The 23806-nt window shown below is 37.8% G+C and overlaps 2 protein-coding genes across 11 annotated transcripts in view; one reads left to right on the top strand and one right to left on the bottom strand.

Annotated features, from left to right (window-relative positions):
- The window catches only part of COL4A4 (collagen type IV alpha 4 chain), a 71174-nt gene extending 70247 nt beyond the window's left edge, over positions 1-927 (top strand). Inside the window, exon 47 of the mRNA XM_072867171.1 lies at positions 309-927. Within this exon, the coding sequence (XP_072723272.1) occupies positions 309-572 (264 nt within the window). The 3' untranslated portion in view covers positions 573-927. The remainder of the gene's footprint in view (positions 1-308) is intronic.
- Positions 928-9154: 8227 nt separating this feature from the next.
- Positions 9155-23806, bottom strand: part of RHBDD1 (rhomboid domain containing 1) — a 53474-nt gene continuing 38822 nt past the window's right edge. For 7 of the 10 annotated variants that reach the window (XM_072867722.1, XM_072867718.1, XM_072867716.1 and 4 more), the window contains one exon: positions 9155-11540. In XM_072867722.1, the coding sequence (XP_072723823.1) occupies positions 11422-11540 (119 nt within the window). In that variant the 3' untranslated portion in view covers positions 9155-11421. The remainder of the gene's footprint in view (positions 11541-23806) is intronic. The other 3 variants (XM_072867713.1, XM_072867723.1, XM_072867714.1) reach the window with 1 other exon arrangement.

The raw sequence follows: 23806 nt of genomic DNA, 5'->3' as shown, positions 1-23806 counted from the left end.
GGTCTTTTTAACACCATCCTCTAGTTACATTTGCAGCAGTTTAGATAACAGCATTGTTTAGAATCAACCCAGCTTACTCTTTTCTTCAGTTTGATAAACACAAAAAAAATAAGTGAGCTGGCTCTAGACTTTTGAGATTAACTCGTTACAGAGCAAATTAAGATTTTCTCCAGCAAAGGAAGGTTACTCCAACTTAAGATGACCAAAAATAGTACAGTTAAAAGCAAATAAAGTCAGAAGAAGACAGATTAACATAATTTACCTATTTTTCATGTACAGTTATCAAGTTCTTTCATTGTTCTTTCCAGCACACTGGATCTGGTGATCAGGGTGGTGGACAGTCCCTTATGTCACCTGGAAGTTGCCTAGAAGACTTCAGATCAGCACCATTCATTGAATGCCAGGGTCAGCGGGGAACATGCCAATTTTTTGCTAATGAATACAGTTTCTGGCTAACAACCGTGATGCCCGAATTGCAGTTTGCATCAGCCCCCCTGTCAGGAACTCTTAAAGAGGGACAAGAGCAGAGGAAAAAAATCAGTAGGTGCCAGGTATGCTTGAAGCATGGCTAACAAACGAAACAAAAATGAACAGCTAGAGTGAGACTTGCATAAGGATGAACAACATGCTAAAGGTTTAAAGAGTATTTAATATTTGAATATATTTGAAAGTGTGCAGCACTGTTCTTTTTGTTTGAATGGATATGTAAGACTGAAAGATGAAAGATCTATTGAGCCTCATCCACCCATGTACACACATCTACAGGTAGTAAAATCTAGTGTAAATGACTTAATTCAAAGAAATTAAACTCTCACGTTGGAGTCCACTGCCATAATATACAGGTAACAAGGTGAGCTTGGAGGGTTGAATCAAGTCAGGAATACCAAGGAAACCATACCTGTTGTGCAAGACAATGGAATTCCTGGTAGAAATGGCATTTACAACAGGAAGAGTATGTGCATTTATATGGCATATTATAAATATTTATCCTTATAGATATAGATCTGCAAACATACAAATGTCTTGAAGCCCTATAGCTGAATTTCCCAAGCTAAAGAAACTTGCACGTGCTGTTTCTGAGGGAAGGGGAAAATGTAATTGTTAAAAAACCCCTTATAATAAAAACAATGACTATCAAAGTCTTTTACCATTGCAGTACTGAACCAAACTGCAAAAGAACTGTTAATTGGGCTTTCATAAGCAACAAAAAGTTGCAAATCCATTTAACAGCAGATTATGTAAGAAAATATTATGTAAGAAAATTAGCTGAGATAATGAATCCTTAAAAAGCTATATTTATATTCGCAATTACTTTCTAAGAGTAGTTAAATTATTAAGCTCCAATCCAAGTAGCTGAAGAAACAGAGCAGTTTCTAATATTAATTGAAAAGAAATAGTAGTATGGTGATAAAATGGGTGAATTTATCTGAGTGATGAATATAAGAAGTGTTAGGACAATTGTCTAAACTTGAGGCTAATTTTGTTCATTTTTTGCTTCTTTTTTTGTAAACACACCACCACAAAAAAGAACCATCACCTTTAAGATCCTTATGGAATCAGAGCTCTAGAGATGCTTTTTATTTTTTAAAGCATTGATTGTTAAAATGTTTATAAGCTAAAGCACTAATCACCTTTTGAAAAAGTTAAAACACATTTATACCTCTTTCATTCAGCTATAAAACCAGAACTATTAAATGCATATTTGAATCATGGTGAAACTACTGAAAACAGATTGCAAATGGAGAATTCATCATGTGCAGAAGGGCCACAAATGTTCCTTTTACCACTTAAATGAGCTACGTTTTACTAGAATGGAATAAAATGGGTTTTTCCAGCACTTTTCATTTCAATTTGTGTTCACTGAGAGGTGCCCCTAGCAAAAGGATTTTCAAGGAAACAGAGATCCACGTCCAAGAGTCCTAATTCAAAGAAAACTCCCTCTGAAGCCATCACGAGTACAACAGGCTGATTGGCCAATTTAGAAGTTGGATACACAAACTCAAAGAGCAGGAAAGACAGACATTCCAGTCTCAGCCAGGGGAAAACAAAATAGTCAGAGAGTAAGTCCATTCAAGTGTAAATACATCAGACTGTGCAACTTCCTTCTGACAAAACCAGCCAAACCTCTCCGATCTGCTGTGCTTACGTGATGGTCACCTAACTCTCCTGCTCTTTCAGCTGGGAGAGGGTCAAGAGCCCTCTTGGGGCACGTCCCAGTCCCCACCTGTCTCGGGGAGCATTTCCCTTTTGGTCCTAGTGGCCCACTGGGACAGGGCACACCTCTCGGTTCACTCTTCAGCCATCCCAGCTGCATGCTTCAGATCTGGCATGCCACAGTCTTTTGAGGAGGAACTAATGCCTACCGTTGAACTGTATGAAAGAATTTAATCTCCTCCTGCTCCAGACAGCATCCCACATGCAGGCGAGACTGGCTTTCTGGTTTGAAGTAAAAACCAACATCTCAGCTCTGCAAGGTGCTGAGTAGCTTTGGAGCTTACTCCTGCGAGAATAAAGCAGCATGTGGAGAGGAGCACCGTGCCGTAGTCACCTATTCTTTAAGGTGTGCAAACTGTATTTCCAAAAAGACCACAGCTGAAACCACAATGGGCGAGTAGCTTCAGCTTATGTTCACAGGAGCAGACAAATACCCCACTTCCTTAGGTGACGTCCCCATTTCCTCAGTGGATTTCAGTAATTCCACATTAAGGTCTCGTTTACGAGCTTTTCCTGACAGTACTCACCAGCTCCTCCGTTACTCATTTGCAGCCTCTTTTCAGGTAGAAACTCTCTGGAGAAGGGCAGTCGCTTTGCTAAAGATATTTACAGTGGGGCTTTTGGTACTAACTGCACTTAGGTAAACAAAGAAAACCTTTTACACTATGTTATTGCAAACTTTGTCATAATAAGACAAGTTGAAGACAAGAAAGATGGAATAAAATGGGACTTGGAAGTGGATCTGTGTTCACCTAACTTGACAAGTACACAGAAAAGTCTTAAAAACATCTTGAGAGAATCAACAAAAAAAAAGACCCAATAATCTAAATAAGTCATTTCATGGCATTTTACCATCTTGCTCTTTATTTAAAAAATATCACGTAAACCAGTCATGTTTTTCTATTATTTTGATGCAGAGTTTTTGCACCTGTGCCAGTTACATTTTACTATGTTCTACAAGAACATATTATTTAGGAGATGTATTTTTAAGCTACCACTGATAACTTAAATATTTAATAGGTGTGTAAATTCCCATTTCATGCTTAGCTGACTCTGTAAGGCATTTGTCAAAAATATTGTACTAATTCAATATGAAGTTGCAGATAAATTGCTTAATATTACAAAGCAAGTAAGACAGACCAAAGTATAAAGCAGCATATGCTTTAATTCTGCAATCATTTGTCCAGTGACTTTAAGCAGAAAAATAATCGGTGAATTATTCATAGGGGACCTAATTATGAAATTATGTGTGAAAAGGAATAGCTGAAACTGTTCATGAGTAAAAGCACTCCTAAAGGCAACGGCCTCGTGCTAGTCCTTATAGTCCAAATGACCCCTCCTGTTGCATTCAGGAGCTCTGGATCTTGTGTAGGCCCAGTAGAGAAGTGGATTTTATCCTAAACAGCAGGCAGGATATTAATAGCAACACAGAAAATTATGCTGGCTGCACTCGGAGGTCATTGGCATTAGAGCCATTTGGGGTGAACTGCCCTGGAATTAAATTCAGAACCCGTGATTTACAGTGAGGAGACTTGCTTGCCCTTCACCCTAGCAAACCATGGCATCTGTATGGCTAGGAAGCAGGGAAGATGCCTGGCTCGAACTCATGGCAAATCCTCAGGGCAGCTGTCAGATCCTTCTCTCTCCTTCACATCCCTCCGCATCAGGATTTCTGGAAGATAACTAGTGGAAGAAAAATACTGCATAGCCTGAGCCCTGATCTGCTGTTAAGAAATGTGGCCATTTTTGCTTCATTTGCTGTTTTTCATAAGACAAGGAAAGAGATGCGCAGGCCCAATACTGACAGTGTCTTTTGAACTGAATTTCATCTTTTGGTGTATACAGACCATGTCAAAAGGGAGAGACTAAAGCAAAACTGAAAACTGGTATCGCTGATTTTATCACAATGGTGCTGTATTGTAAAAATGGTATTTTTAAAGTGTACTTTAAATTCATTTGTGTACAGTAGAATTTCTGGATTTGAAGTCCACCATTCACATGCTAAAAACAGGTATCAGAATGAGATAACAGAAAAGATGCTTAAACTCCAAACAGAGAAGGTGTTTAGCTGGGGCCTGCGAGCAGACCCAAACTTGCAAATCCCTACAAAAGAAGTGCACCTGCCATGGGCCAGACCTGCTGCTCCAAGTCCCCTGCTTGTCATGTGCCATCATCTCAGCAACATCACGTGTCTAGGAGCTGTTGAACTCCTGTGGTGAGTTGGCCCTGGCTGGCAGCCAAGCACCTACCCAGCTGCTTCCCCCGCCCCAAGCAGGACAGGAGAGAAAACAGGAGGAAAAAGAGCAAGAAAACTCGTGGGTCAAAATACAGACAGGGAAATCACTTACCAAGTACTGTTGTGAGCTAAACAGACTCAACTCAGGGAATTTAACTTAATTTATTGCCAATTAGCGTACATACTTAATTACTGATTCAGGTGTTTTGGGAAACAAGTTGACAAACCTTAAAACACCTTTCCTCCCACTTTCCCAGGCTCAACTTCACTCCAGACTCCTCTCTGCCCCCTTGGTATGGCTGAAGGTTACACTCAGTCCCTTCAGTGAGGCAAGAGGTGGCGCGAAGCTTCGGGGGGGGGGAGTGGGTTCCAGGTACAAAGTGGTTTTTCTCTGTGCTGAGCCTTCCTTCTCGCTCTTTTCCTGTGCTCTGACATTGGTCCTCCACGGGCTGCAGTCCTTTTGAGAGAGTATCTGCTCTGGTATGGGTCCTCCAAGGGCTCCAGTCTCTTCAGGGGTGTGCCTGTTCTGCCATGAGCACCTCTGCCTCCTCCTGACCTTGGATTTCTCAGATCAGAAAACTGCTTAAAGACTCGTTCCCAGAATCGCATTATTATGTGCAACAAGTTTAAGCAAAACTGTTCCAGAATTCTTCAAACAACCAAACAACTCTTTCCTACTTTGGCTGGTTCATAAGCACCAGAGAAACAAACAAACAAAGTATCAAAACAGTTAAAAACCATAGAATCTTATAGTCCATGCATTTTTTGCCTGTGTTTAAGGAAAATTAAACAAACCTTTTATCCATCAACCCAAGTTGTTGTTTACTTGTTTGAAAAAGATCCCCCTAAAGTTTCAAAGCACACTACTGAGGAAAAACGAAATTTGATCTGCATCATGCCTTCTGCTCGCAGTACACAGCTGAAGACTGCCAGTCTGCAATGACTGTGCAAGCTCTCTAGCACAGCATGCAAGACCACATCAATCCTCATCAATTCTTTAAGTATTACCATGATCCAAATTCAGGAAAGAAACCATACCCATCTGGGGAACAAACTTTCTGTTGTTCCACATGGACCACTGTAAATAACGTCACTTTACACTGACATCCCAGACTGAAGCCTGGCCTTTTCAGGTCTTACAAGCAATCCTTAAGTAACTTAATCGAATTCAATTATGCCATACATAGAAAAAGGCTGCAAATATGAGGACTTCTGTTCTAATGCTTTACACATATTAGAACTGTCTGGGCAAGAAAGAAGAAAAAAAATTCAGGACCATGGGGAAGATTTATAATGGGGAACAGTTTGCAAGAAAAAGGTTTGCTCCAAAGCCAGCTGTGAAGAGGAGCAGACAGGCAAGGACAGAGCTGATCTACCTTCACGCTGAAATGATAAAAAATTTCTGACAAGAACTCTGGCAAAAACTTTCCAGCAGGTGAAGCAATTGCTTCATCAAAATGAGGATCTATTTCATGACTGGATCCTATTTCAGAAATCAGCATTTTAAACCAACCAAACAACAAAAACAGCCATTGAAATTCTGCCCACCTTAACCAGCTGGAAAACTACCCAGGTGGAAGAAAAAAAAAAAAATCACCATCAGCATTCAAACAGATACTGCTCCATATTCATACTTAACAGCTTTCCCCTTTTTCTAGTGGCTTCAGCCAGATGTTCCAGAAGGTACTGGAAGTTCAATTAGAGGTGATATTTTATAAGTGTAAAGGAAAAACCAACTCCACGTTCATCATCCTAGAATGAATGTATTAAACAAACATGGTTCCTCAATATAAGGTAGACAGCCTTCAGCATCTAATACCACCTCATAGCAAATCTCACCTTGTGCTTGACCACACAGTGCTCGACTGCTTCTCAAAAGATGATGGGCTTGGGCTTCATGGTCTTTGAAACTCCACAGACTTTAATGTTTTCCACAGATTCAGTGAAGCAGAAATGCAAAACACTGAGACAAAATTCTCACCAATTCCTAAACCAATGTATGTAGTAAGGTACCACACTAATGAACAACAACTGTGTATTGCCCCCGAGTGGTTTACAGAAAGATTTGGAATGAAGCACTCAAGCCCCAAACTGACATCATGTTCAGCTTGGTAAAACAAAGTTTCAGTACAGAAAAGCAAGGTCTTTTTCAGAATTTATAGTCTTCCATGCACTGATTACAAATACCACTCCTATTGTAGACAGATGCTCCTTCTTACACAATTTAGCATGATGAAGACAGAGGTGTTTTCATTAGAGTGGAGACTGAACTTTCTCAGAGGCAGAAAACAATTAATTCTCATGGGAGCTGAAGAAATCTACATGAAATGGCTACTCTGAGGCAGATGCAACTGTAGTTTGTTAGATTTTGCATACTGTATTTTAAAAATGCTAAAGCAAATTAGTATTTCCAAATGTTTTAATTTTATTGTGCTTAAACACTTAAGATGCATGTAAAAAGTGAAATACATGCAATAAATGGGACCAATGTTATAGAACTTTTGGCCATGCATAGGTAGGTTGTATCTCTGCATAGATAATGTATGCTTCCTGACGATGATGTGCAGAAACTGAGAATTTAAGCATCCTGCCTAAAGAAGTGTTTTATCACTACAGTGCCTTCCAGATTAAACGCATCCCTGATCATTTACCCTCTGTCCTACTCATTTCACTTACGTAATCCAATTCAAAAATACATTTTTATAAGCTAACTGCTCATTCTGGATTTCAGGTCTGTAGATACATGTAGCAGTGAAAAAGGAATGAATAATGTATTTTTAATACAATCAGAAGCCTCAGCTCTAAGCAGCAGCAAAACTCAAAACTATCATAATGAAAGAGAGCAATGGATAACAAAAGAAAGTTACTTTTGTCCTGTGGGCATTTCTAATCACTGAATTATTACATAGGAGAAAAGGCAAGTCATTTTGCCTTCGTTTGGTCAGGATAACTATCTTGGACTAACAATGCTCATAGCTGCTTTGCTCTGTCATCTGCAATTTAAGTTCCTTAATATATATATAAAAATAAGAACTAAGACGTCTGCCATAAAGACTGTCGATACAAAGACTTTACCTCTATCAGGTATGCTCTTTCCTCCTTTTTTAGCGTAAGAGCTATCAAAACTGGGACCTTCTTCAGCTCAATCAAAATAGTCTCCTAGCAAGGTCTGTTTTAATAAAGAATTTCCTTCTCTCCCCAGACACATCATCATTCCACAGACTTTTATATATCACTAATTTAACGAATCAATTAGGCTTTTTCTTCCTTATCTGCATATATGTGGTATGAACAAATTATATCTAATGATAAAAGTTAAATTCTCCCTTTCACTTTCAAATAAAACCACACCAAAAAACGCAAAGGCAAAACTTTTCTAAAGTGGGCAGTCCCTTCACTGTCTCCTACTACACCCTTTATACCAATGGAGTTCTTGGAGTGATTCTTAAGGGATATGTGAAAATAAACAAGGTGGCATTAGTGAAACTTCTTAAAACAGACCGTGAAAATTCCATTTTTGATTTTCACCAAACAAGCAAGGAAAGGTAGCCATGGAAAGGTAGCCAAAGGTTGCTTGAAAGGTAGCCATGGAAAACAAAGCTTCAGGCAGAACGACTTACCCTGAGAGGAGGCTGGTACAGCAGAATCGACATGCTCTCCCCCTAAACACCTCCCCTAGCACCAAGATGTCAATTTAAGGGGGGCAGGACAGATTTTGATCTCATTTACAGCCTGTCTTGAGAACACTGCTTCCACCTACACTCACCTAGCACAATCTGTCCTGCTGTGGTGTGGAACACGTATGAATACTGTTTTCTCAGCAATTTAAAGGGCATTTTTCCCCCCCTTAGGAGAAGTGGTACTGCCAGAAAAAAAGCATATGTACACAAGAATATATAATTTGCCTGTGCTCAAAGACAAGACAGAAGAGGGAAAAGAGTTTTAAGAGTTAAACACACTGTTCTTTCACCACATCTTAATTCTGGACTGCGAGAAACCCCTATTTATTAGCAGTAATATGTTAGGTCATTCAACCATTAAATTTCAAGAACTGTTAACAAGTTAACAAGTCTGCTGATTAGGATTAATTAAGGGGGTGGAATTTCTTATGTGGTACCTGATCACAGAGTTTAGAGGAAGTACGAAAAATTGACAAGAAATCACAGCTCCTGCAACAAAGGAATCAAACTTCAGATGCTAAGATATTTTATACAAAACTGCTTTTTCTTAAAGAATCCTTACTTTATGTAGAGTTAGTCAGGCACTAAACAGTCTCAGAAAATATGCAATGTGGAATACTCATCTATGCAGATTGCCCTTAATTTTTGTCCCTGAAGAGATAAAGTGCACCAGAGCATATGTTAGGAATTCATCTGCAACTTACATCTACCATCATCAGTGCTCTGAAACCTAAACCAACGGGGGTTTTTTAATGGTAAAAATCCTACTAAGGAACCATTCTGTTAATAAACTTTCCAAAATACTTTAAGTACTGGAACTTTCCAATAATCAAATCCCAAAACTTCCACTAAATTCAAAAGAAACAAAATTAGTCCCAATGTAATCAGTCTGCCCCCTCAGTATCACAGGTCTTCATTTCTAACAATATGGTTGCAGCTCTGTAATTTAAAATATCCGCCTTATTAATTACTATAATGAAAAAAGACAGTTTTAAATGTAAAAAAATTATTTATTTCAATTTTTTATACAAAAAAGTCAAAACAGCTGAACAATTCTCAGTACTGACAATTTTTGTGACTATTTAATGGCAGGCATGTTTAACCTCACTTTACAAAAACAAGTGCTTTTAAAACTGTAATCATGTTTTTGATTTTACTTAAGTTTTTTTTTTCCAACTGATTAGTGGCTAATCCAGTGGTTTTAAGTAATTAAAATAACAGAGCTTAACAAACACACTAAGTTACACTGAAACTTTTGACCAAAGCATTAGAAGATTAGTCTGAGGAACCAATGCTACTTCTTCCTCATTTACATATTAATATTACCCACTGAGAAAAATATGCAAACTGTATGCAGTTTTTTGATACCTATTTTTAGTGAGCATAGAAAAGTTAGCTAAGAGTATCTGCTATTTTATTCTATGGCTACTGCATATACAGAAAAACAACCAAGACCAAGAACACAACAAAAATTAGCATTCCTTATGTACTAAGTGTCTTAGAATCTGTCAGAAAACACTTTGCATAATACTGACTGTTCTTACACTACATGAATGAGTATATCCAAAGTCACATTGCAGTCGTGTCTTTTGGCTCTCAGAACCTTGAACCACATACCTGGCATAACAATACTGTGCTGCTGCTTGGCATAAAAATCAACAATAGGTATAAGAAGGATGGTGAAAGTGAGAAAGGCACAGGAGAGAAGTAACAACAGTTTGTGCATTTTTCAGCAAACAAAAGCTTCATTCCAACCAGAAGGTGTACTCTTTATTTAAAGAGCATAGTAAAAAAATTAGTTTCAGGATTTTTTTCTGTATGAAAAATAGAGCACTATGTTTTTACATTCAAACTATAACTCCATAGAGAAGTAGACTTCATAAAGCACAGACTGGTGATCACATGTACCTGAAAAGAAACCACGAAATTGCTCATCCTAATGCTCTACTAAATTAGTGCTGAAGAGATTCCAACCGTTCTGTGCCAAAGGCCAATAATCAAATTATTCTTCTGCAATCACACCTCTTCAGGACTGAAAATAGTTACAGAGGAGCGTCCCCAATTTCAGAAGAATTTCTGCTATTATGAGGAAAAAAAAGCCTGGGCAATGAGTAATTCTTGAGTGATACTAGAACAAAAAATCTTCAGGTTCATTAGTTAACATTACTGAATAGGCAGATGTGCCACAAGCAGGACAGCCACTGTGTGACAAGCAGCGACTGGAGGGTCTGTCCAAAGTGACAGCTGAGCTCTGTGGTCTCCTGTCAACTACTCTAGAGTTGGGCAGAGGAATTCTTGCTAGAAATTGAAGAATTTAAGGTAGTCTATATTTAGGCAAGATCTCCACAAGTCTGCCAACTCTTACTGCTGCTCCTGGACATCAAATGAGATACATACAGAGAAATAGTAGAATTTCTAAAGCTGCATGAACAGCATATACATGATACAATTTCCAATCTTTCTTAAAAAGGGAAATAGATGCTTTGAAAAAGTATAAGTTACTAAATATTCTTTGTATGGCATATCCACCTCCCTTTCCTAACAAATTATTTCAACTCTAAAGGGAAACATTTTATTTAAAATATAAATATTAAGAAAGGCTTTAGGAAATAATAAGTAGTTACAACTCATTTTTATCACATACAAGCTCTAGATAAAATGGCATGTTTTAAGGAAGACTGCAACACTAAAGGTTGTATTAAGTAATTCCTTAGGGTAAGGATAGCTGCAACTATTTTTCACAGTTTGCAAGACTGCTGAAAAGCTTAAGCCTAAACTCATGATCTAGCTGTTGTCATCAAAGCAGTCTTTTCAAGTGACATTTCACATGCCAATCCCAAAAACAGTTGGTCACCATAGATAAACAGAGACAAGTTTGCAAGGAAAAATTGCATAGTTTTACAATTGTATTTTAAAAAGTAATGTTTTTTTCATCGGTGATGGATGAAGAAAACTTGTTGTCTGAGAATACCAGCAGTCAAAAAGCCAAGGAATTCTTGAAGCTACACAAAAGAACTTAAGAAAAAAGACAGTTTGGTAAAACCATAAGTCTTCTTCCATATTTAAGGTACATTAAGATGCAGACTGCCAAAAATCACATTTTGATTCCTAGCTCACACTTTTTATGCAAGTTCCAATTTTGAGCCTGAACTCACAAAATCCTCTGCAGTTTCGCAACTAGTAGTAAAAAAATTGGAAAATTACAAATGAATCTGCATATTACAAATAATTCTGCAAATATTTTGGTAACTCTGAACAGCACTTTACAATTTACATCAACACCTGCCAATTTCATTCTCTCTCAAACCTATGAAGCCTTTGCCTTCTTATTTCCTCTTCTGAATGCTGCTCAGGTGGAAACCAAAAACCATAGGGTCGCCGCTCATTATTGTACGTTGCTCCATCAAAATCTACAAGACACAGTGAAAAACAACTGTTATTTTGTTCTGTAATGAGAGAAAAATGCACATACATCCTCTAATCCAAAGCATCATGACACAAAGGAAACAGGGAGTTGAATGTTTCCAATTCCGATGATTTCAGGGCAATCACAACTTCCAGCAACTGCTCCTAAAGACACTGAAAAAAAACCCCAGACAACACACAACCACCAAAAAAACACACACACAACCACCACACAAAACCACAAAAAACCAAACCAACAAACCACAACCAGGAGAACACCCAAACATCTAACAAGTATTAACCTGGAGTTCACATTTTTCACAATCCCTTACTTTATACAGTAAACTCCAGATTGTTAAACTATTTAAATGTCCTCAGTAGTTACTTCTGGCAAAATAAGCTTTTGTTTTTGCTGTTAGTATTGCAGTCCAACATGTGCTGACCCATAGCAGATGCACATACAACTCCCAACATTAGTTGGCAGCAAGCAATTTCAGAAATGAACTACACGTGGCAGCTCCGCTAGAGAACTGTAAGCAAAGTAATCTGCGCAGAGATAGCACACCAAGACCGAAGGTTCTCTGCCCTGGCACCCCAAGAGAAGACAAGAACAGGCTATTCCAGCAACTCTTCAGAATTCACATTAAGTCATAGAGCAAAGAAACAATTAAAAGGTTGTGGTTATACACCACCTCAACTGAAGGGCTCTGGGAAGCAAAAATGAGAGACTGCCTTCTGAGCATAGGTACAGTGTTAAGGATAAGCAAATTAGCTTTCAAAGGTAACACAACAGCCTTGGTAACATTCAGTATTTTTTAAACTTTTGCCTCAGGATCTCATTTAAATTAGAAAAAGTGAATATGGAAAACCAAAAGCAAGTATTGTACTATTATGTTAATTTTCAAGATGAATTTCCAATACAGCTGTATCCTGTATCAGAAATTGTTTGTAGCAAACACATAAGGCCTGTTTACATGACATGAAGTCAGGAAGTCCAACTTATGAAAAGGCTCTGTTAGTTTCTGATCCAATTACAAAAGCATTTTAGTGTGTAGAGTATTCACCTATAAATGTATGAATTTGTGAAAATATATTAGAACATGTTCATAATTTTCCTTTTGTGTTTGCCAAGAAGTCAAACTCTTGGAAAAGGCTTCCAGAGATAACTATAGCTGCTCAAACTCTGATAGGCAGCAATATTAACATAAATGTTTATAAAATGAGATGCACTGTTTAAAAGGACTTTTCAAATTCACATTAACATACAAGAAATGAATTTAATATATATGTTAGTATTTTATCTTCAGCTTGTCCCCGTGTCTCAACTTGCTAGAGACAAATTTGAAAAATGTTTAAGCTGTTACTCTGCCTCTGAAAATGCTACATCATTATTTGTCAAATATTGTTCAAAATATTATAGAAAGCTAACATATATTGTAAGTCATAGAGCTTGGCACAGGTAATGTTAACTACAATGCTTCTCAATTTTACTTTTTTTAAGTCCAAGAGCAATCTCCTTGTCTAAAAAAAAAAATAGTTAATATAATCTGCAGCATGGGCAGAATGGTTTTCATTAACAAAAATATATTAAGCTGAACTGAATGTTCATTTACTACATTTATTTTCCCTCATTTTACTTTGTTTCTTATACAAGAAGGTTTGTTTGAAAAGAAAAAACACATAGTTGCTTTACTGTGTCCTGCTGACCACAAGCTGAGAAAACACACTGGCTTACAATATTTTGTAACCCAATGAACATTCATTTAGAAATTAAAGAACCCAAGAGCTTCAAATTGGAAGGCATAAAGCAAGGTGATCAGCAGACATCAGATCCTTTCATGATAGTGCAGAAATATGTCTAGACAAAAAAGTTAAAAGGCCTGAGAAAGCTCAATGAATCTTTTAAAGTCAACATTTATCAATTGTAGACACATACTGGAACAGAAATGAGTATATATGTATTTATCTTATTCATCATCTATGAGTAAGTAAAGAAATTGTTAAACAACATGGAATTCATTATAACATTCTCAATTATGTTTATGTTGTCATGGCAAAAAAAATTATGAGAAAAATCATTGTGATTCTTAATTTTTTTTAATGGTATGTAATATCTGGGGTGAATAAATGGAAAAGGACCTTCAGCACCTGAAAATTCCTTCAGCACCTGATCTACATCAAGATTTACAAGAAGAACTGCTTGTATAGTAACCATAACAACAATTTTGGAAAGAAAACTGTAGAACACTTTACGCTGACCCATGAGACCATTTTTACTAGTTAAAAAACCCAACACACATTTGTAGATTGTTACTCAAATTTGCACCCTTTTTCTTGGATCTAAACAATACAGAAAAATAAGAACTATTGAGCACAAGTCTTCCCAAGTCAAAAGATATAATTAACCAGGGGATTCCCTCAAGAAACTAGAGAGTTTATCATACTCTCTTGGTTCCAGTCAAGTTCCAAGTTTTGGAAACAAAATACTGGCATGTTCACCACAGTCATTTTAAAGATGCAACTGCCCAATCTGCTAAGGCAGAAAGAAAAAAAAAATCTTTATATGAGACTATTAGCCATACATTATTGGATATTGGAGACTTTGCACTGAAAATTCTGCACCTGATATTGGTTCTTCTGATTCCTAAGAAAAACTCGTTTTATATCTTAAGTTCTATTACCTGCTTTAATTTTTATGGTTAACAGATCACAAACAACCAACTCTCTCAATTCTGAAATTCCTGAAATTCTGATACAGCAGATACTCATTGCCTATAAAGATCTCATTGAATGGTATTTCTGTTTTAGAACAAGAAAATATATTCTAAATTCTACACAGAGACAGCACATAACAAAACCAACAATAAATTCAAGGAGTTAAGACTGTCTTACTGGATACCAGTATTTCAAATGAAAGACTTAACTCTACAATACACATATATTTCAGTTCTGTTCTCATGTAATTCTGGGCACTACTAACTTACAACAGCTGATAATGCCCAAAACTTCCTTAGAGTCTTTATGATAGTAGAAGGAAACTTAATAAATGTTTCAGCGTGCCTTTTGGATTAATATTTGAGACATTTATGAAGTAAACCCTGAACTTCCATTTCATCACTGAACTGATGCTGAATAGTTCACCTCACTTGTAACAGGTCATTTGCAAGTAAAAGATTATTTCAAATTAAGTACTATCGCACTGAGTGCTTTTATAGGACAATCAGGAGAGCAATAGATCATTATTCTTGTTGATTCTTCAATTAAATCACATTTATTTTGTTAAAAGGCAAAACTGATGAAAACTTGAATATTAAAAAATGTTGCCTTCTGTTGTTATACCCATCGCATGATATATTTGAAAAAAATAAGGCATAATCACAACACAAAATGTAAGATTTTTTTTATTCTTCCATATGCTATGGCTGTTAAAGCATAGGCAGCTATCACTACTGGACAAACAGCAGGAGTTTCTAGTGTAGACATTCACAGCTCACGTTATACCAAATCACCAATATGGTCAATCTCCAGAAGTGCCCTACCCACCAGAAACTAATTCTAGTCACAAAAAGAAACAGAAGAGATGCCAGCAAGGAGGCATGAGTTGATCCTGTCTAGGCTTAAGACTTATCTTTTCCAAACAGTTTCACATTTGAAGCATCATTTTGTAAGATCTAATCATCTTGTAGTGAAAAGCAAAGAAGCTTGAGAGTATTACATGCTGAATTGTTTTAAGCAATTCAGAGATGCTCGAGGAGCAATTTAATTGTCAAATAATACAACTTATAACCCATGGAGATCCATAGGTTTTAGTAAAGGATGCCCAAGATGACAGCTGCAGCTGGGCCACCGTTTCTCTCCTCCTTCAAGAAACGAAACAAAAGGAGAGAGGGCACATATTAGCTTGCAATATTAAATTCACACTTTTAATCGTGCACATAAGACTCCACTAGCAAGCAAGAAAGTGGTTAACTAATGAGATCTTAGACCCTTGCACTGCATTTCAGTGAGGAGGGTGCTCCTGCGGGGCCTGGGGACATTGCTCGCTCACCCAGCAGATGGCACCGGAGCCACGTAGGCCGCCACGGAAATTAGGACAAACTCCAGCCAACAAAGCATTCCGCCTTGTAAGCGGAATTAGGGTTATTTTGAAACAGATGGGCTCTAGAGAAGCTGCTGCACTGAATATTATAGAGCTGTTTATTGTCTGGCTGGTTTGAAACCAGGGATTATTTGCCACCAATCTAGCACTTTCTCTGTCACATCAGGTTTCATCAAAAGGAAAGCAAAGTGAAAGCCACTGGAATACAATATATACTTTTTTCTTTACTAAACCAGTCCTAAATTCAGAACTTAACTTGCTATTGTGTACGGTGCTTTGCAGCAGAATGTCTGTCCTGACAAGACCAACTGCATAACCAACATCTTAACCCTGAAGCTGAACAGCTAACACAGCTATCTTCTATGCAAGAAACCTCTAAATTTTGCCTATCTTGTTATCAATAACATGTCTAGTGTTTTTCTCATTTTGTGCATCTGCAATATAACGCTGTCTCCCTTGGACATGCACAACACACTCTTTGAAGCTTTTCACTGTAACAGTGATCAGCTCAGATCTTCCCCAGATCTTCTTCCACATTCTCAGCACTTCAAATACTAAAATACAGTTACCAAATGCATGATCTAGAAGAGCACACAGGAGGAGGTGAAAAAACTAACATTGTTAGTGACAACAATTCACCACTTAGAATATTTCAGTGGAAATAGCAAAAAAAAACCAACCAAAAAAACCAAACCAAAAACCAAAACCCCAAACCAAAGACAACTCCTGTTTCCCAAAGAAAGCACACAGGTGGAAGGACATACTCAACATCATTGGAATTAGAACTTCTAACTACCTCAGTCTAACAGATAATTCAGAACTGCTCTTCTGAATATGACATGTGAACCTCCAGCCAAACCCACTGCAAATGCAAGCAGACCACTCCACAAAGCAGCATATAGATTTCACAGAAACACCAGAGATTGATGTGGCTGTGGCACAGCAAGCCTTGTTCGACAGCAAAGCAAAACTTATGCAGCCAGCTGGCAATGCAAATGACCCATCCATTTAGTCTTCACCTATACACTGCCCTCTAACCATCGAGATCAGATGTAAGGACAATTTGAAACATGCCATCCTGTCAGTGTAATAATAATACCTGTAGAATGTGTGTGAAGTGTGCATTTTCTGCTCCTCTGCATGAAATTCGGCATAAGGAAGAAAAATCAACCAGTCATCTTACAGGGTGAGCCAAACAGACAAAATCTCCACGTGGGGTTTTAGTTCTGCTTGTAGTACAAGCCACAGAAGTGTTACATCAAACACACTTGATTTTTCCTCCTCTCTGAAGTAATGGCCTTAGTTTTAGGTTAGGTAATAGGATTTGCAAGAGTTTCTGTAAGCTTCAGGAAGAATTTATCAAGCTACCAAACTGTGGAATTCTGACTGGTAGAAACATGCAATTAGGTCCTTGATAAACACTGATGCTGCTAGATAAAAGAAGGTGAGTGTAGCAAATAAGCAGCAATGGTATTACAATGCAGCACGTCTGTATTTCTTTTTCATGCTAGCTTTAGTTGTGTTAAAGAACTATCTAGAATATTTCAGCTGAATAGCTTACAATTTTCAGTATCACTATCTGCCCTGGCACTGGTGAATGTGGTACCCATACAAAAAACAAACTGTACAAACACTTACGTACCCATACAAAGAACAAACACTTCTCATTTCCAAAAAACTCTTACTTTTGTAGGCGCTTTGTTGTAGAAGATAATCACAGACAAATGACAATCTCTTTTCAACACAGTGAGGAGCATACAGCTAACCAAAACGTAGAGAGCCCTGATCTGGATGAAAAGACTGGCCTGTGCCAAGAGGAGAGCCCTTAACAGGTGCCACAGATATAATCATTTAGTGTCCAAGCATACACAAAGATAATCTTGGCTTTGATTCTCCCAGCCTTTGAAAGATGTGAAAGACAGGAAGTCTACACTTAGCAGAGCCGAGGTTCAGGTATAATATCATAGTTCATAGCAAACTCATTGTGGGATTTTCTCTTCTTTTTCTTGAAACAATGTTCTCTGCAACCAACAAATTGCTCACTCGAAGGCTGTCAGCTTAGGTCCTCACAAATGCAGGACTGTTAGGATCATCTCCTGTAGACATCGCCATTTTATACAACTTAGTTGCTTCACTGCATCTTCTGTATTATCATGTCATTTGATTACAGAAACAGATTGTCAGCATCTGTACCTATGTCATTGTCAAAGGAGTAAGAGAAATGCTGTATTCATGGGCCTAAGAGCTCACAGATCTGGCAAGCTCTTCCAATCTTTTTTCTAGGAACTGTTTCGAGTCTAAAGATAGCTTACGTAGTCACCAAAGCTAGGATGTGTGTTCAGCCCCTTCAAAACTTTCTTCTAGGAAATACAGACAGTATAGAGCATCTGTCTCTCTACCCTTAGGTAACCTTCCTGTGGGTCCCAAAAAGAAGGTTACTTTTCTCTTCCTGAAATAAAGAGAATGGAAATATAAAAAAATGTATGGGAAGATGACCACAGACAGAACCCTCCAGTACAGACCTCCTCAAGAGATGTGCTGTTATGTCCTTTGGAGGTCCCAGAATGACTTCCTTCAAGAAACAGATCAAGATTGTTAAAATAGGTGAGAAAGATTTATAGTTTATTTATCAATACAACTAAGCAACAGTGGTTTGAAAATATATGATCAAATGTTGTAACAACTTAGAACACTTGCTTGGCTTTCCTTTACACCAGTTTCATATAATGTATTTCTTCCATAAATAGTATAGCCCTGCTAACTATGTTATAATGCCAGGATATAATTAAAGTTCACAAACTGCTCTTGGGCATGCTACAGATTACATACAATGTACTACATTGCTGCATCTGTGGTATACACCTGACTTTTTTAATACAAAATACCAATGTTTAAAGTGTTCTATTTGAGAAAATGGGAGTTCTCTCAGTTTATAAACGTCCAAACATATATTTTTTCATGCATAATCAACCAGATATTTTTTAATTGGAAGAAGTAAACTGGAGGGCAGGGAGAAGCTAGAGTTAAATGCCCAGTGTTGCTATTATACCTTTCATATCTTCCAGCCAATTTTAGTAGTCAAGTCTTAAGGTTAGTTTAACAAACTACCTTCTCATTTATTGAGTTGTACAGAGAATCCTAAGGAAAGGCAGTGCATATGCAACATCATTTTTCCTCCTCTCATACTTTAGAAGGACAAGGAGGCTTCCAGAAAGAGTTGGGGCAAACAAAACACTCACAGCAGCCTTTCCACTGTTTTATGTAGCACTAGAAGCCAGACAGGAACTACAGTTGAAAAAACTATAAAATGGCAAATCTGCTTTTATTCTCTCATCTCCTTCCCTCTGCAAAATGCAGACATGCTATACAGTCTGACAGATTCGGCTTTTAGCACTTATCACTGTCCAATTTTTTCCTACTCAGCTCCAAGCAGACCACATTTAATAGCCTATGCTATTGTTTCTAACACTGCCCTTTAAGTTTCTGTCAATGTATGAAAGAATTTTGTCATGCTATGAAGCAAACTATTCTTCCTGGTGCTGGTGCCAACATTCCTCCTCTACAGACTTGAACATAACAAACTGGTGAAGAACAGAAACTGAAGTCTAACTACTGTTTCTGTGTTGTGCTTTGGAACGGCTGACAAATGAAAAATCAAATTAGCAGGAAATTAGTTGTGGCTAATGAAGCTAGAAGGAAAGTAACATACAATGAGTCCAGATACAACTGGATTGTTAGAAGAGCAAGCGAGATCCATCTTGAACACAAAGTCTCTCTCTCTCTCTCTCATTTTAAAAGAAGATATTATAAAACTGAGAAATACACAAAACCATTCCCTCCAAAAGGTCTGATAATTTGTTTTGGTTAGGAGAAGTGATGGCTAAGAGTTAATATGGGTATCTTAATCCCTTCATACATGACGATTTTAAACTTTATTTTTATCATGCCTCAAAGTCTCATCTTTGCTGTATCCATATCACCAAAATAACAAACTCTTATTAAAGTAACAAAAGTTGTTAAAAGCACATTGGTAACAGTTTTAGAGTAAAGACCATCAGTCACTGCCTCAGAATAAGCCAAAAGCTTACTGCACACTCAGATCATGTGTTTGCAACAAATAATCAACACTACAATGCAGAAGTAAGAGGATATAGACCACTGCTGGACTGGATGCCCTTCAGAAAAGAATTAAGAGAGTTAGTTTTATAGCTACCTCTGGCTACCATTTAGCTAGATACTGAAAATACTACAGGAGAGATGACATAAAATAATCTCACTGGATTTTCCAACCATCTAGTAATTCTCCAGATGTTAATTCTCCTAAACAAGGCTAAACTCATTATTAAACTTAAAATGGCTGATATATAAAATCAACTACATCTTTCAGTCCCAAGTATTGAAAGGGATTTGCTAACCAACTCAAAAAAACCCTTGACCTATATAGACGTGCTATTTAACCTATCTTTAGGCTAAGACAGACAGACATCTATTCCTCTTCAGAGTAGTAAGAAGAAAGCTAAGAATAACTTCAGTTATAGTTTCAGGTAGGCTGTATATTTATCATAATCTAGTAGAAGTCTTTGTTCAGCCGCAAATAGCAAGGTATCCTTTTCCTTATTTCTTTAATTTATGTTCATCAATTTCAAGCATCTGCAATACATCCTTCATGGAAAAACTAGAATCAGAGACCTCCTGTTATTCCATACTCCTTTCTATGCAGTTTCTTCCCTTAGTTGTTTAGTGCATATTCACTAGTGTTTAGACATATTTTCCAATTCCATCCTCCAAGTGATATTTAGACATTCATTACTTTATAAAATTACTTACATGACTTATTTTGCTATTCACATGACCTGTATTTTATTCTCCTGGACTGTTTTTACACAGTTGCACAGATCAAGATTTACACAGTCGCAGAGATCAAGTAAAGAACACTGTCAAAAATACAGTGACGTAAAGCCCTAAAAATGAGATCTAAGACAAGGGGTAGAGCAAGAACAAAACAAACAGGATAAGGAGTTACACAAAATAGAACTGAAACGGCTGAAAGTTTCTCCTGGCAAAAAGAAAGAATAAATGCAAATTAAATTTCATCACCCCTACCATTGCTTACAATTATGAAGTTACTCACAAGTTATGTCCTTACCAGTGTAAAACATGCCTATTCTTTGCAAATATTTTTGTGTGATGTTCCAGCACTTGGTTCAATGCTTCTGAATTGTAAAGCTACAGGGAAGTTCTGGTCCTTTCTAGATCCTAAAAACAAGACCAGAAAAAAACCTAACCACAAGGGTCCCCTGCTCAATAGTTAAAAAAAAATACTTACATTTCCTTGATTAACTTTAAATACTTTAATAAAAAGTCCCTTGTTTGATATTGCTAATGTGCATGATGACTTGGTAAAAAAATGAGCCTAAAGATAACATAACAGTCTCACACTAGGAGGCTTACTCTTTTTTTCTGAAACCCACACCCTGTTCCTCTTTTTATAGCTTGACAAAACTGGTTTTAAAACCAGTTCAACTAAACTGGTTTTAGCTGCTATCCTCCTCATTCCCTCGGAGATTGTTCTGCAGCTTAATGCGGTTAGCTGCTAGGAAGATATCCTTGCACTGTTGTATAGTATTCTTCTTCCTTGGTCATTAAACCCTCTAAAAATTCTTTTCCAAGTTCTCAGGTCTTTCAAGTTCTTTAGCTAAATCTATATATAATTTGTAGTTTAAAGTGATATGATTGTAAAATGAAGCATAGTTTATTGCTAGAACCATAGAAACCAGAGCTACAAAGAACCTCAAATGATTATCTAGTCCATCTTCATGCCCTATGGCACAGGCAGTTACCTTTGTCACGTTCATGAGAAACCTCTGTTTAACCTCAAAACCCTTGCAGGATGAAGGTTCCACAAAATTGTTTGGCAATTTATTCCATTACTTACCATTATTAGCATCTAACTTAAATTTCCACTCATAAAATAACACCTTTATTTCTTCTTTTATAAATTGTAATAAATTTACATTCCCTTCCTCTCTGCAGTTACTTTTAATGTATTTGAAGATTTGTGTATTATCAGGTATCTTCTACAGACCAACTGCCCTCTGCCTCCTATCTCATACTATATGTTCTTTTCAGTTGTGTTTTCTACATCCCCACTTAATTCTTACTGCTTTCCCCCTCTGACTCTCCAGACGCTTCCCATCCTTTTTCAAAAGAAGTGCTAAAAACTTGATGGCAGTGCTACATGTAAGGTCTTACTAATACTGAACAGCACAGAAGCATGTGTTTGCAGATAACATGCCTATTCACAGATGCACAGTGAGGCAAGTGTTACATAACATGACGTTGTTCATCCATGTTACGTCATTGGTTGTATCTACCAGCATGCAGAACTTGAAAACAGCATTTCTTCCATCTTTGTTGAGACAGCCTTCCAATTTGCCAAGATAACTCTTACTTCTCATCCATGTTCCAGTGTTTCTGCAGCCTTCCTGAACTGGTATCAGGAGGTACTTACATTGCATTACATCATCCAAATTACAAACAAAAGTAGAACTGCACACAGGGCAGACCATTGCATATAATCCATACTTCAACACATGCTTTTCTAGTTAATTTTACACCCACCTAACAGTTTAATCAATGCTGTATTTCCATTGCTTATTTTTGGAATACTGTGCAAGACCAGCAAAGGCCACACTAGTTTCACACACAGCCCAACTCATATGGTTACACAACTTGTATCTCTTTATTCAGACTAGTTTGTTATGACTAGTTTTCTATGACTAACTGTCATAGCAAATCCATACAGTCTTGTTACTTACCTACCTGTAACTTTTCCAGGCTTTTATAGTATGTTTTTCTGGAAATTTAAGCTACCTGGCTTACATAAAACCTTGGCTCCTTTCGTCATCCCAGACGAACACCATGTTTACCCCTTCCTGGTCTACTGCACCCTCACAGAATATCTCAGGCTGGAAGGGACCCATAAGGATCATCGAGTCCAACTCCCTGCTCCTCATAGGGCTACCTGAAACTAAACCATATGACTAAGAGCATTGTCCAGATGCTCCTTGAACTCTGACAGGCTTGGTGCTGCGACCGCTTCCCTGGGCAGCCTGTTCCAGTGACCAACCACCCTCTCAGTGAAGAACCTTTTCCTAATGTCCAATCTGAACTTCCCCTGACACAGCTTCATTCAATTTCCTCATGTTCTATCACTGGTTTCCAGAGAGAGGAGATCAGCACCGCCCCCTCCGCTGCCTGCCTTGAAGAAGATGTAGACTGCCCCTCAGCCTTCTCTTCTCCAAGCTGAACAAACCAAGTGACCTCAGCCGATCCTCTTAAGTCTTGCCCTTGAGGCCTTTCACCATCTTGGTCACCCTCCTCTGGACACACTCTAATAGTTCGATGTCCTTCTTCTATTTGAGGCACCCAAAACTGCACACAGTACTTGAGGTGGGGCCACACCAGTGCACTGTAGAGTGGGACAATCATCTCCCTCAACCGGCTAGCTATACCGTGTTTGATACACCCCAGGACACGGTTGGCCCTTTTGGCTGCCAGGGCACACTGTTGACTCATATTCAACTTGCCATCAACCCAAACCCCCAGATGTCTTTCCACAAGGCTGCTCTCCAGCCTCTCATCCCCCAGTCTGTATGTATACCCAGCATTACCCTGTCCCAGGTGCAGTTGCTCTTGTTGAATTTCATACAGTTGGCAATTGCCCAGCTCTCTAGTCTATCCAGATCTCTTTGTAAGACCTCGGCCATTCTGCCATTACATGAGATGTCATGGTACTCTGAGCATCATCCCAACAAAATAAACAGAACTTATTATGAACAAGGACATGAAATTTGTATAAGTCCATTTCCTCCCAATTCTTATGTCTCTGAAATGTATACTGCATTGTGAAGTTATGCCAATTTTCCACTTTGACCCCTCCTCCTCTTTCAATTTTATGTATTAATTTGTATTTTTATTTGACTATTCCCCTTGTTTTTTCTTGATCAAATTTCTCAAGACAACTAAACTGGTATTATTTCCTTGAGGTTTGGTGTTAGAAGGGCCATTAAGAAATGACAATTTTTAAACCCAGAACTTAAATATACTTTCCTCTTTACGGAGCCTATTTTAAATTATTAATACTTGTTAAGATCTGTATTATCATCTATT

The sequence above is a fragment of the Ciconia boyciana genome, chromosome 7 (genome assembly GCF_034638445.1).
Source record: "Ciconia boyciana chromosome 7, ASM3463844v1, whole genome shotgun sequence".
NCBI lineage: Eukaryota > Metazoa > Chordata > Aves > Ciconiiformes > Ciconiidae > Ciconia > Ciconia boyciana.
This window is presented reverse-complemented; position numbering and strand designations above follow the sequence as displayed.